The sequence below is a fragment of the Prinia subflava genome, chromosome 17, assembly GCF_021018805.1.
Source record: "Prinia subflava isolate CZ2003 ecotype Zambia chromosome 17, Cam_Psub_1.2, whole genome shotgun sequence".
NCBI lineage: Eukaryota > Metazoa > Chordata > Aves > Passeriformes > Cisticolidae > Prinia > Prinia subflava.
Genome location: NC_086263.1, coordinates 1,952,996 through 1,967,568, shown reverse-complemented (window position 1 = coordinate 1,967,568; position 14,573 = coordinate 1,952,996). Strand labels below are relative to the sequence as shown.

General features: G+C 53.4%; 1 protein-coding gene across 2 annotated transcripts in view; it reads left to right on the top strand.

Annotated features, from left to right (window-relative positions):
• Positions 1 to 7,045: 7,045 nt before the first annotated feature.
• The window catches only part of XPO6 (exportin 6), a 56,275-nt gene continuing 48,747 nt past the window's right edge, over positions 7,046 to 14,573 (top strand). For both annotated transcript variants that reach the window (XM_063414269.1, XM_063414268.1), the window contains exon 1: positions 7,046 to 7,370. In XM_063414269.1, coding sequence (XP_063270339.1) covers positions 7,368 to 7,370 — 3 coding nt within the window. In that variant the 5' untranslated portion in view covers positions 7,046 to 7,367. The remainder of the gene's footprint in view (positions 7,371 to 14,573) is intronic.

The window sequence follows — 14,573 nt, the reverse complement described above, 5'->3', positions numbered from 1 at the left end:
ATTATTCAGAGGGTGGCTCTGCCTGCGGCGTCTGCTCCGGCCACACCCCTGCTAATGGCAGAAATCGATGGCTTTTTAATTCCTTGTGGCCAGAAAGCTCCTGGCTGTGCTGCTCTGGGACCTGTCCCCCCAGGAGACTCTGCTAATCCCAATTTTATCTCACAGAATCTTGGAATCCCAGAATGATTTGGGTTAGAAGAAACCTTAAAACCCATCTTGTTCTACCCCCTGCCATGGGCAGGGACAACTTCCACTATCCTAGGCTGCTCCAAGCCCTGTCCAGCCTGGCCTTGGGCACTGCCAGGGATCCAGGGACAGCCACAGCTGCTCTGGGCACCCTGTGCCAGGGCCTGCCCACCCTCCCAGGGAACAATTCCTTCCCAATATCCCATCTAACCCTGTCCTATGGCAGTGGGAAGCCATTCCCTGTGTCCTGTCCCTCCTTCCCCTGTCCCCAGTCCCTCTGCAGCTCTCCTGGAGCTCCTTTAGGCCCTGGAAGGGGCTCCGAGCTCTTCCTGGAGCCTTCTCCTCTCCAGGCTGAACAACATAAAGCAGGGACAGAGCATCTGGCAGAGCTGCTACATCTCATGGCCCAGGACTGGCAGTGCCACAATGGAGCTGAAGTTACTGGTTTAACTGGTTTTGGGTTAAGCAGAATATAGTGGCAGGCACAGAACTATTTCCTCTAACTTTTAACCCTGGGCACTGCAGGTTTCCCCTCTAAAGTGGGAAGCAGAGCCTTGGGGCAGGAAGCAGGACAAGAAAAGCAGGGAAGGAGGTGCCATTCCCTGTGTCCTGTCCCTCCATCCCTTGTCCCCAGTCCCTCTCCTGCTCTCCAGGGGTCCCTTTAGGCCCTGGAAGGGGCTCTGAGCTCTCCCTGGATCCTTCTCTTCTCCAGGTGAGCACCCCCAGCTCTCCCAGCCTGGCTCCACTGGGGCTGTGCAGGGTGTTTGCAGTGATGCTCATTCCATGCTGGCCCTTGGGTGCTGGGAGAAGAAGCATCAGCATTCCCCAGGCACTGCACTGAGGGACTCTGTGGGATCTGGTCCCCCAGGCCCCCTGGTCCCCCAGTGCCAGGGCCCTGGCATCCACCCAGGCACCCACTCACCAGGAGCATGCTGCAAGAGCAACAAAAATGTTAAAATTTAATGCCTTGGCTAATGGGCTGAGCAGAGTGGAGCAGAAACCCGGAGAAAAAGGGAAGAGCATGAGCATGCCCAAGCCTGGGGAGCCCCTAATGGCTTCCCCCTCCACCCTCTGCTTCCTGGAAAAAGAGGACACCTTGATGGGCTCACGGGACCCTCCTGCCTCACTAAATAAAATCCCACCACAGTGTGGGACCAAGGGGCCAGTCATGAATCCGTGTGGCTCCTGGTGGATCCCCACGGGAGCTCCTGGTGAAGGACAGACCCCTCAGGAGGAGACCTTGCCCATGGGAACCCAGGTTCCACCATCCTCCTCCTCCACCACCTGCACCTCTGCTGGTGTCCCACAAAACCGGGGGATGCTGAGAGCAGGGAGAGGCGCAGAAGGGCAGGTCAGGACATCCTGCTGTGCTGTCTGGGTGCATTTGATCTGGGAAGAAGGTTGGGACAGTCTGAACCTCGTGTAGGTTCAAAAGAAGCCACAGCCTAAACAAGTCCTTTCTCCCTGCCTGCAAGAGAGAGGAGGGAGGGAATGCCGTGGCTTCCACCAGCTCCTCTGGCTCTGGAGCTGTTGGAAGGGGTGGTTGGGACGCTGGGATGAATTTTCAGGGCTCCCTTTCAGACACTCCTGAGACACCAGACGCACAAAGCCTGCCTGAAGCTTGTCCTTGCTGTGCTCCCCATCTCTGTGTCCTTTGGGGATTGCTCAGCACCCCGTCCCCACGGGCTCGTTCAGGCCCAGCCTGGGAGCAGCCGCCCTGCAGAGGGAATTGGGAGGCCATTCCCAGGGATGTAACCAGTGCCAAACCCCAGCACGGCCCCACATCAATCCCAGCAGGGCGTGGAGCAGAGCAGGAGTGGAGTGGGGGCAGGAGGGCCTGGCTGGGGTCAGCGGTGGCCACAAAGCCACAAAGGTCCCTCGCCCACCACGGCCACCCTGCCCAGTCTGCCCAGCACAGGGGGGTGGGATGGGTTGGGATGCGGTGGGATGCCAGCCCCAGCTGAGCACCCTCCACCCCTGGGACACCCCTGGGTGCTTGTGTCCCACCCCACAGCACGGCAGGACACAGACCCTCCCAGGGAAGGGCTCCCTGTCCCCAGGCTCTGCTGGGTTTATATCATTAATTATCCACGTTTGTACTTTCCTCAGGAATTTGTTCTCAGGAATTTTTACCTGCTGGGTTTTTACAGCTTGCTAAATAAGCAAATTCCTTGCCAAGGAGCTTGGGAGGCATGGGGAGCCGTGGGGCTTTGTGGACAAAACTTTTCCAAGCTGCTTTATTGGACTTATAAAACACAGCTTAACCCTTTTTCATCAAATTGCTTTGCATGAGGTGGCAGGGCAGTAAAATGCTCATTTCTCCATGGCATTCCCAATGAGTTACAGCTCGGTTTGTGGCAGGAACAATAAAGGGGATGGGAGCAGAGGGGAGGGATGTGAGGGGAAGCACAGCCAGCTGCTGGGTTGGCGTGAGCCTCAGACTCACCCTGAGGGCAAAACCCAAATGCTGCAAAACGGGAAAAAAGCAATTAAATGTGATGAATATTTGAATGTGGGATTGAAGGGGCTGGAATTAAGGCCAGAGCAGTGCAGGAGGCTTGGAGAACAGGCATTTCAGTGCCTGTTTGTAATAAAAATTGAGAGATAAACCATGTGGTAACAAATTATTTTCACAAACCCTGTTCCCTTCATCTCCCCAAACAGCTGTTCAGCTCCACGGCATTTCCATTCCTTCTGTTTTTAAAACATAAAGCTACCAAATACATTTTTAAAAAAGCTGGATGGCCTCTCCTGCCTCGGGGCTGGTCCAGGCACAGTCCAAGCACTGCTGCTCCCTCTCTAGGGGTGGAGGAGCCCCAAACTGGAACGAGGGCTGGCACAGTCACTGCTTTGGGGGACTGCTGATTTTCTTTAAGAAATGGTACTTCCAACAATGGGATAAAGCAGGTCCTGGCCTGGCATGGCCACATTCCCAGGACAGGCTGCTCCTCATGCTCCAGTGAAGCTGGAGGCTGATGTGGAATTCCCACCTTGTTTTTTCACAGATCAATAACAACAGGAGGTCCCTGATGGGGGCATGTGAGACCTGGTGCTCCCAGTGTGAGGCACAAGGACACTGGGGACACCTGGATGTGTCTGAAGGAGGGAAGATGAGCACAGATCTTTTATAAGGGCCTGGAGAGCCAGGATAATGGGGAATGGCTTCCCACTGTCAGAGGGTAGGGATGGATGGGACATTGGGAAGGAATTGTTCCCTGGGAGGGTGGGCAGGCCCTGGCACAGGGTGCCCAGAGCAGCTGTGGCTGCCCCTGGATCCCTGGCAGTGTCCAAGGCCAGGCTGGATGGGGCTTGGATCAGCCTGGGATGGTGGGAGGTGTCCCTGCCATGGCGGGGGTGGCACTGGCACCTTAAGGTTTCTTCTAACCCAAACCATTCGATGCTTTATGATTCCTTTACCTCAGGACCCTTCTACAGTAAATGTTTTCAAAACTCAGCCTCACCTCCCTGAAAGCCACTCCTCTCCCTTGGCCTTTGCAGGGATAAGTGGAATAGAGGAGAAGTTCCCTGTAGGGATGCAGCACTTTGGCAGAAGGTTCCTTCTTTAGGTTCCCATCAGCTGCTCCGTGCCTGTGGGTCCCTCCCTCCTCACCCCAGGGACCTGGAGCTGCTCCTCTTTTGGAGACCCCAAAAAAGCCGTTCCCAAACCCCACAGTCCTGGGGAGGCTCGGGAGATCCCTGTCCCTGCTGTCAGCCCCGCATGCAGCCCTGCCGGGGTGACACACGGTGATAATGAGATTATCCTGTTAATGATCTCCATGGCAACGGGCTGCACATCCCAGTGGGAGCCCTGCTGAGGTGGCCAATCCGGGCAGCACAGCCTGGGATCAGCACCGACACCCCTCGGCTCAGCCGGGGGGTTGGAGAGGTCTTGGAGTGCGTTTGGAACAGCCAGAGGAGTCCTGGAGGTGTTAGGGAGACTTTGGAGCGATTTTGGAAAGGTTTTGGAGAGGTTGCAGGGGTTTTGGAGAGGTTTGGAGGTGATGAAGAGGTTTTGGAGTAGACAGAAAGGTTCTGGAAGTGTTGGAGGGGTTGAAGAGGTGTTGGAGAGATTTTGGAGGTGATGGAGAGGTTTCAAAGGGATTGGAGAGTTTTAGATGTTTTGGAGAGGTTTTGGAGGTGATGGAGAGGTTTTGGAGGAATTGGACAGGTTTTGGAGGTGTTAGAGAGGTTTTAGAGATCCTGGAAGGTGTTTTAGTGGTTTTGGAAGTGTTGGAGGGGTTTTGGAAGCATCAGAGGATTTTGGTGGTGTTTGGAATATTGGGGAAGTTCTGGAAGGGAGCTGGAGGTGTCAGAGGAGTTTTGGAGAAGTCAGAGGAGTTCTGGAGATGTTGGAGAGGTTTTGGAGATGTTGGAGAGATTTTGGAGGTGTTGGAGTGATTTTGGAGAGGTCTTGGAGTGTTTTGGTGGCATAGAAAATATTGCAGAGATTTTGGGGAGGTTCTGGAGGTTCTGGAGTGTTTTTTCTAAGGGTTCTGGAGGAGTTTTGGAGATTTTGAAGAGATTTTGAAGGTGCTGGAGGGGTTTTGGAGCCGTTGGGAATGATGAAGGGGTTTGGAGATGTTTTGGAGAGGTTGCAGGTGTTTTGGAAGTGTCAGAGGGTTTTGGAGGTGTCAGAAGGGTTTTGAAAATGTTAAAGGGGTTTTCAAAAAGTTCTGGAGCTGTCAGAGGGGTGTGAAGGTGTTGGAGGGGTTTTGGAGGTAACAGAAGATTTTTGGATGTGGTGGAAATTTTGCAGAATTGTTGGAGAAGTTTGGAAGGCGCTGAAGATATTTTGGAAATGTTGGAAGATATTTGGAGGTGTTTGAGGAATTTTGAAGGTGACAGATTTTAGAGGCATTGGAGGGGTTTGGGCAGATTTGGGAAGCTCCGGTGAGGTTTTAGAGATGTTGGAGAGGTTTGGGGAAGGCTAGAGAGGTTTTGCAGATGTTCAAGGAGTTTTGAAGGTCTTGAGACCTGAGAGATTTTGAGGGTGTTGGAGGGTTTTGGAGGAGTCAGAGAAGTTTTGGAGGCATTGGAGGGGCTGAAAATATTGCAGAGATTTTGGAGAGGTACTGGAGATGTTGGAAAGATTTTGGAGAGTTTGGAGGGGGTTTTGGAGGTGATGGAAAGGTTTTGGAGTAGATAGAGAGGTTCTGGAAGCGTTGGAGGGGTTCAAGAGGTGTTGGAGAGATTTTGGAGGTGATGGAGAGGTTTTGGAAGTGATGGAAAGGTTTTGGAAGGGTTGGAGAGGTTTTGGAAGTGATGGAGAGGTTTTGGAAGGGTTGGAGAGGTTTTGGAAGGGTTGGAGAGGTTTTGGAAGTGATGGAGAGGTTTTGGAAGTGGTGGAGAGGTTTTGGAAGGGTTGGAGATGTTTTGGGGGGGGTTGGAGAGGTTTTGGAGAGGTTGGAGAGATTTTGGAGATATTTTGGAGATGTTGGAGAGGTTTTTGGAGGGGTTGGAGAGGTTTTGGAGGTCTTGTAAGGTGTTGTAGATCATTTTGGAGGTTTTGGGGAGGTTTGGAGGTTTTGGGAAGCTTTGGAGGCAATGCAGAGGCAGGTCTTGGAGCCAGGGCTCTGCCTGGGGGTGCACACGAAGATCCATCGGCACACCCAGGCCGTGTCTCCTCACCTGCTCCTCCCTGGGCACTCCCACCACCTGCCTGGGCCAGGAACAGCGTTTTCCCTGAGGGATGAGCAGGACCGGGGCCTGTTGGGGTCAGTGCTCTGCTGAGATGTGGAAATAAAATCTTTTGTGACAGAAAATCCTCCTGGAGACCCCACAGGACTGCTCAGCCCTAAGCTCCTTGCGGAGCCCTGGGGACAGTTCCAGCCCCACAGATGGTTTATTCCCTCTCCTCCCGGTGTTTAATCCCCTAAAGGCAGTGCCAGCCTTTGCAATGTCCCCACAGGGCTGTTGCCCCCTCTGAAGCCTGTTAAGCTGCCAGGCTGGGCCCCCTCTGGTCGCTGCAGGTGCCACAAGAATTTGGGAACCATAAGGAAACTTTGATCTGTATCAGTCTCACAGGTTGGGAGTTGCAGTGGTTCCCAGCTTCTCGATTTTGTGAGGCAGCTGCTAGGGACTGGATTTCAATTCTTCTAACATTAACCCCCTGGATTAATGATCTGGATCTCCCTGCTAATGCCTTCGCTCCTGGCCAGGTCAGGCAATGGAAAACTGATGGCCACAAAGAGCTCCAGGCTGAGACAAACCTGGGCCATGGGAACAGCCAGAGGATTCCGTGCCATGGAGCTTTGTTGTCCTTGCTGAGGAGGGCTGGAAGGGCTCGGGGTTTGTGTCACCCTGGTTCATTTAATTACTTAATTAGTTACAGAGGCACAAAGCCAGGACCCACATCCAGAGCCCTGGTGGCTCCTCAGGGAGCAGGAGGCAGCACAGGCAGCCCTGGGGGCTCGGCTGGGGTCCAGGGCCAGATCCAGGCCAGAGCCGGCTCCAGCTGCAGGCTCAGGTCCAGGCCCTTGCCCAGGTCTGGGTCCATCCCCCTCCTCATTCCTATCCCCAATGCCGTGCCGTGCCGTGCCGTGCCGTGCCGTGCCGTGCCGTGCCATCCCTCTCCCGGTCCCAGCCCCGCCCCGCCCATAGTGGGCGTATCCAACCTTAGCCCCGCCCACCAAGGCGCAGCCCCAATCCCCTCCCATTTCCTGCCGCGCGGGAAAGCGCCTCTAGCGCATGCGCAGTGCTGGGGGGCGGGGCCAGGCACAGCTCCGGGCGTGCCCTTCCCTCAGCACCTCGCGAGGCGCCGCGCCCTTTTCCAAGATGGCAGCAGGCAGCGCGTCGCGCCGATCTGCGCATGCGCAAAAAGTACTGCCCCGGCTCTGATTGGCTGCGGGCGCCGGTGAACGCTTCCGGTGGGAGGGCGGGGCGGGCCCGGGATGCGCCTGGCGTAGCCCCGGCACCGACACCGGCCCCGGACCCGCGCGGGCCGCGCCGCTCGCCGCTCCCCCCCGTCCTCCCGCGGCGCTGCCCGGCGCCCCGGGGCTCCCCGTCCCGCCGGCCGGGGGAGGCCCGGGGGCTGGGTGCCGGCAGCTCTCCGGTGCCCGTGGCTGCGCGGCCGGCGGGGGCTCGCCGGTGCATGGGCGGGGAGGCCCCGCCGGGCCACCGCCGGCCATGAGATGAGCAGAGCGCGGCGCCCTGCCTAGAGCCGCCCCGGGGCCGCCGCGGCCATGGTGAGCTGGGGGAGCGGGGCCCCGCGCGGGGACCGGAGGGATGGAAGGAGCGGGGGGATCGTCCCGAGGGGCCCGGGACACCGGAGCCTGGGGCTGAGGGGCGGCTGCACCCCCCGAGCCACCGCACTCACGGGAGGGGAAAAGCCGGGAAGGCACAAATCCCCCTGGGAGCGTTGGTGCCCGGGGGTGTTGGAATGACAGGTTTGGTGGCGGTACGAGCAGAGAGGGTGGGAGGGGGGCCCAGAGCAGCTGTGGCTGCCCCTGGATCCCTGGCAGTGCCCAAGGCCAGGCTGGACAGGGCTTGGAGCAGCCTGGGGTAGTGGAAGGTGTCCCTGGACGTGGCAGGGGGTGGAACGGGATGAGCTTCAAGGTCCCTTCCAACCCAAACCATTCCGTGATTAAGATTCTCCGGCGGCGGCTGTGGGCTTGCCCTCATGGCCTCAGCCTTGGTTCAGCTGTAGGAAGGACCTGGATCCTTTTCTGTGATGCAGAATTGGCCGTCAGCTGTACCAGCCGGGGCACCGGGGGACTGAGGGGCAGATCCAGCCCGCTCTGGTTGGCACAATCCTCTCTTCCCCTCCATGAGAAGCCAGAGGAGGTCTCTGATCCCCTCCGTGCCCGCAGAGCTGGGATGTGGGAATTGCCTCCAGGGATCAGCGGGCTGCTCACTGTCACCACCCCAGAGCTGCTGCTCTTGTTTTCCCCTTGTTCTACCCACAGGGAGACCTTGTATCCCACTGTTTATTGGGATGACAAAGGGAAGCCACCAACGTGGCCTTTGGAGGTGGGGAGATCTTTTAGCAGCCCTGAATCTGCTCCTGGGCTCTGCCCTGGCTCACCCAGAAGGTCCCACTGAGCACAGGCTGGAGTTTCTGACCTAGTTCTCACCGCTTTCTAGCCTTACCTGCCTCAGGTGATGTAGGATCAGGCCTTGCACCCCTTTTCTTCTGGAATTTGGGATCCTGGTTGTGAATTTCTTCACCCAAGAGCTGAGATAATCACATCTGCTCACTGTGTGATTTGCTCCTGGTACATGATCAGTGTTTTGTTGGAACTTTGATCTCTGTAGCCCCTTTGTTGAACTTCATTATTCTCTTGGAGAGGCTTTGCTGCTCTGTCTGGGATGTGCTGGGGTGGATGTGGTCTCCTCAGTCAATACTGGCAGTATTTTATGGTAGTAGCCTATGGGTGTGTGGCTGAGGGTGCTCAGGGTGGGCTCCTGACGTGTCTGCCCCATGTCCCAGCTCTCTGTGGGTTTAGCTTCAGGCACAGGGTCACATTTTTGTGGTGGATTCTTCTTAGTGAGGACCCCAGGTTCAAAAAGGTGCCTAAATGGTTTGCAGGGTTTGGTGGGCCAGGGTGTACAAGTCACATTGCAGGTGGCAAAAGGACTCATCAGTTCTCCCCTCGCTTCCCTGTGGACACACACATTTATCCTCCTGAGCTACACCTTGTTTTCTTCTTTTTTTCCCTTGAACATCCACTGTTTGGCTCAGCCACAAGTCCTGCCTGTGGAAGTTGAGATGCAGTCCCTGTTCTGCAGGATTTACTGTTGTAACTCCTCATGTGACTCCTGTGCAAGATTTTCCTTCTGTTCCCATTTCCCTGGAGCCTACAGATGGGCATGTTCTGCTGCTAGTGCACCCTCCTTCCCGGAAACAGTTGGGAAAGTGTGAAGATGAGCTGCTGGAAGCACACAGGGAACAAATAAAACATAATTAAACCCTGCTCCAGAATAACAGGCTGCTGGGAGCACATTTTCCTTAGTGGGATTGAATTGGGTTGATTTGGAAGGGAACGAGCCCGGATGAATTAGAGCTTGATTAACTGGGCAGGAATTTTGGGAGGAAATTGGGAAGGCAGGAGGGAATGCAGTGATGCACAGTGAGCTCAGGCACTGCAAATGCTGTAGAACAAGTGCCAGTTTGCTGGGCTTAGTTGCCACTCATGGCTCAGAAATCTTCATGCCACTCAGAATTTGGGTTCAGAGGAAGCTTTAGTCATGCTGTGCTTTCAGAGGTATTTGCAGAGCTCTGTGTGGTGGTTCCTGGGCTGCTCCTGCCTGCTGTGTGTGTAAATAGTGCTTGTGCAGTGCCCAGTTTGGGCTTCCTGAGGGAAAGGTGGTGAGGATGCCGTGGTGTCTCTGTAGGGAAAACAGGATATTGCAAAATCCAGGTGGCTTTCTGTGGAGTTCATCTCTAAACACACAGAGCAGATCCAACTTCAAGCTTTTCTTCCACAGACCACAAATTATTATATTGTTTCCTTCTCACCTTTTAGAATCCTTTTAGAGGATTTTAGGAACAACTTCAAAGTAAATATTGTTCATGGAGCTATCCTGGAAGGGATTTATTTTCTGTCCAAATAAGCCATGTCTTTGTCTCATCTCTCTTTCCTTCACCTTTGTTCCTTCCACTGGTGAAGACGAACCATCTTTGAAGCCCTGGGAGCTCAGCTGGGACCTCCTGAGCAAACCACTCACCTGGGAATTGCATTTGCAACTCCCCTGTGAGGCTGGAATTTCGGTGATTGCTTCCTAGGAAATGCATTCTTCAGTTACGTGGGATTTGTATCCTGCCAGCAACTAAAACAGCTCAGGAACAGGGACTTCCAGGAAATGCTGCTGTGTGAGCTTTGGGATGCAGAGATGCTGCAGAGCTGCAGCCAGGCTTCTCCCAGAAGAACTCACACTTCCCTCAGGCTGGGCCTCCCAGGCGAGCAGGCAATGGAAGTGGCAGCCCAGATCCCGGGAATCTCGTGTCCCTGTTGTGTGTGAGGCACACAGAGCTGCTGAAATGGGAGCAGGCAGTGGGTGTTTGCGGCTTGGATGTTTTTGAGTTTCCCACAGCAGCATCCTGCCTTTTATTCCATGGCCTCTCCTACCACCTTCCCATATTTCAGCAGTAAGTGCTGTCGTTTTCTTGTGCCTGAAGCTGCCTGGTGATGGCTGGAGCCTTTCATTCAGGAAGTGTGTGTGGATTGCAGCACGCCCTGCCAGGTAATGCTGGTGAGCCCTGGGTTATCCCAGTGCTTGTGGTTGCCAAGGAGCTCCTGCTCCATTACCAGAATAGCTCCTGTTTATTCTGTGTCAGCCTCGCTGAGCTGGTGGCCCTGAGGCTGGCTCAGGCTGTGGCTGGGAACCAGAGCGGCTCTGGGAGCGCTCCTGCTGTTTGCAGCTGACCTGGGGCATTGTGACAGGAGGGAGCAGCAGCTCCTTGATCCTGCAGGGGCCCTTGACCTGGCTGTGCCATCACCCTGGGGACACTCGGGCCCCGTGTGGGCTGTGCTTCTGTTCCTGGCACAGGTGGGCTCAAGGGTGCTGTGCTGTGGTGCTGTCCCTGGCACAGGTGAGCTCAGGGGTGCTGTGGTGCTGTCCCTGGCACAGGTGAGCTCAGGGGGTGCTGTGGTGCTGTCCCTGGCACAGGTGGGCTCAGGGGGTGCTGTGGTGCTGTCCCTGGCACAGGTGGGCTCAGGGGGTGCTGTGGTGCTGTCCCTGGCACAGGTGGGCTCAGGGGGTGCTGTGGTGCTGTCCCTGGCACAGGTGGGCTCAGGGGGTGCTGTGGTGCTGTCCCTGGCACAGGTGAGCTCAGGGGTGCTGTGGTGCTGTCCCTGGCACAGGTGAGCTCAGGGGTGCTGTGGTGCTGTCCCTGGCACAGGTGAGCTCAGGGGTGCTGTGCTGCTGTCCCTGGCACAGGTGAGCTCAGGGATGCTGTGCTGTGAAGGAATGGGGAGGGTGCTGCTGCTGCACAGGCAGGAAGCAGCGAGGTGCGCTCAGCTTCTCAGCCAGGTTTTGGGATGAGGAGGGAGCTGAGGGTGTTGTCCTCTCCCTCTGTTCCCCAGCAGTGCCAGCTGAGGTGCAGCATCACAGCTACACCCCTAAGCCCGAGGTTGTGTCTGCTCTCAGTGTATCCCCTTTGTGTGCAATTAAAATCAAACCCTTTGGAGAACCCTTCTGACTCAATCAGCTGCTGAGCAGAGAAACCAGAGAGTAGGAACTCGGAAGTTCTGGCCTCAGCTCCAACATCTGGCTTCCTTTTTTGGCCAGCAAGTCATATTGTGACTTTGTGTGCACCCCAGTTATCTCTCCTCTATTAAATCATCAAACTGGAGGTGGTGATTAATGCTGGTGAACTTTCCCATCTCTGCAGCAAGGCCTGGGTGTCTCTGGAGATGAACCAGGAATGGGAACTGTAGCAGGAGAGCTGATCTCTGCTCAGATGGTTCCTCCAAAAGCAGAACTTTTTCTCTGAAGAAAACAGCTCATTTAGCAGAATGGTTGCACCTAATCCCTTTCAGGACCTATAATTCCAGTACATCCATATTTCAAAGACCTGGATAGCTAAATGCAGGCTGCAGGAGGACTAGAAGCTATCAATGCAAAATTGTTGAGCCTCCAGGTTCACTAAAGGAGCTTGAAGAACTCATTTCCACTGGCTGTCGCTGATGGATGGGTGCTGGTGGTTGTAATTATTTCAGCAGAAAAGCATTAAACTCTGGCAGATGGGGTTCAGTGCTGTGCAGAGATCACTCCATGCATGGATACCCAAAAACTCCAAGAACTTTGGGTTCAGCTGGGTTTTTACTTGCACGTTGTTAGGTGGTGTCATTTAGGAACAGAGTAGCTGCTGCTAATGTTGGATTTATACATTAGGATAAAGTAGAAGAAGATGTAGCTTTGAGGTGTATAGGCTGATACCTGTCTGGTAGAATATGCCCTAAAATCCTTCTAAATCATTATCCTCTATCAGACAGCAGATATTTCCTCTTAGGAACTATATTTGTATTTGGATCACTGCTGCCTTGGCTTTCTCTGCGTCCCAGGTGTCAACATGACAACCTTCTTGTTTGAGAGAAAGAAGATGTTTGATGCTTTGCTTTATCAAAATAAAATGTTTAGACTCCCATTTATATAGAATAGTTTTTGGAATCCCATTTCCAGCATTTATGAAGTGTGCAGCGTGTGTCTGTTCTCCCTTGTAGGCCTCGTTGTTCCAACCAAAATGTAAATATTAATATTTTGGTAGAGGAAAAGCAATTGGCTTTTGCCCTGATTCCAATGGCCAAGGACTTTCCTGCTCGTCCAGGCACCCCCTGGGGTTTATTTGTGGGTTCTCTGGCCTCTGGAATTTTGGATGATGCAGCTTTTCCTGGGCTGAGAAGCACCTACAGCTTATGGTGAAGTAACTCTTTTCCAGTCTTACCTTCTCTCCACACACAGTTGATTCCTTCCTTTATCCTTGTTTCTGTTTTCTGTTTACACTCCAGGGTACTTTCACTCTACCAGAACTATTCCAGGTTCTTCTAGCAACACCACAAATTCCTGATCTTTTTCCCCCGTGATCTTGCCTGACCCTTCTCCTATGTGGATCATTCCCAAAATTCCATTTATTTTCCTATTTCCAACCCTTTGCATTCACACTCTAAATTATCTTTTATTGCTTGTGGCTGGATCTCTGTGTGTATTTTTAGCATTTTGACTTAATATTTTATTAGGGCTTTAATTGCAGTGTGGAGTTCTTCCCAAGAGGGATTATCCTGGTTCCTTTTTGTCCCCTCTCTGGAGAAAGGAGTGTGCTCATCTGTTTTGTGTACTGGCTTGTCAGGATGCCAAAGCCAGCACTGGATGCAGCTTTCCAGAGGGGAGTGAGAGGTTTTTTTTTTCCTTTGAGGAGATGTTTTGCCTGAAAAATCTGTGTTGTGCTCAGCTAGTTCCCTGCTGCTTCATTGGGTAAGAACAGAGTAGGTTTCTTCTGCATTGCAATTCCACCTTTTCTCTGGGATGAAGAGCAGTTTCTTCCATGGATATCTGGCTCAGTGGGGGTTTTCTGGTGTTTAAAATCAGGGTCTGGAGAGGGTACAGCAGAACCAGCTACTTGGCATGGCTGCATTTGTTACTCTTCATCCCAGTCCTTTGGTTATGGGGGGCAAAACTGTATTTTCTGCAGTTGCTTGGCTTTCTTTCTGCAAGTGTGAAGGAGGACAGGGTGCTCCATGACCTGCAGTCTCTGATGTGGAAGTGTGAGTCAGTGCTCAGGAGGCAGTTCCTGCTCCCAGTCGTGCCTGGGGGCTGCACCAGCCTTTCCTCTGATCCCAGGAGTCGCTGGGGCTGGGAAAGCTGCAGGGGGAAAAGGCAGCTTTGGCTCTCAAAAGCTGCTTTTTCCTGTTTTCTGCTGGTGCTTGATGGAGCTGGTTGGGTCATGGTGTCCCTTTGGGGGTCCCCCAGGACAAATATCCCCAAACTGGCCCAGCAGAGCCTCCTGTTGTGAGCAGAGGCTGGAACCTTCCCCAGGGGTTGGACACCCCTGGTGTCCCCGAGCTGCAGGGGTGAGCAGCAGAGTGCAGTTGTGAAATGCCCCAAAGTGCAGAAGCATTGCAGATGTCAACATCTTGTTTTTATTTAATTGGACTGGATGTTCTCCCTGCATGAGCTGTCCTTTGAAAACATTTTAATTAACAAAAATCTTAGTTATTGCCATGGTGTTTCCCATGGTAGTTTCATTATGCACTCTTAAATGCCCAACACAAGTTTTAATGCTTTTGCCACAAATAAAATTTGGAGTATCACAATCTTTTTTCTTTTCTTTGACAAGGAGTGAAGGTCAGAAAATTCCATATTTTTGTGCAGTATAATCACACCTCATTGGAAATCAGGTCTGGCTGCTGTAATATGTTGGATAAGGTATAATCCTGCCCCCAAGTTTGCTTTAAACCTTGCACATTGTGTATCCAGGTGTTGGGATGGTTCTTCCCCATGGTGATGGGCTTAATCCTGCAGAAGTGGATGTTGGAGAAAAATCAGCAGGATTTGCTTGCTGGAGCTGCATCTGAGTAGAGGTGCCCCTTTAAGAAATGTGCTGATTAATTGTTTTTTTCTTACATTCACTTTCTTTTTTTGCTTGCCCTGGTGCTTCCCATTTCCAGCTCTGCATATGTGCATAATTCCAGAGACTCCTTCACTTGGGGCTACAAACAACTGTGATTCAGAGCCTTTCTCGGGGTATTATTGGGACTTGTCTGGAGGCTGAGATAAATAAGGGTTTATTTGTGGCTCTGCTGACAGTGAAGGATTTGAGAAGTGTTTTTAAAAATCTCTTCATGCATCTTGGACTCCTTAGAGCTGCTGCACTACCACGCCAGGTTCTTCACTGCTGTCACTTGGGCGTCTTCTTTTCTTGTCTTCTCTCTGGTCAAAGGAGCTGCTAC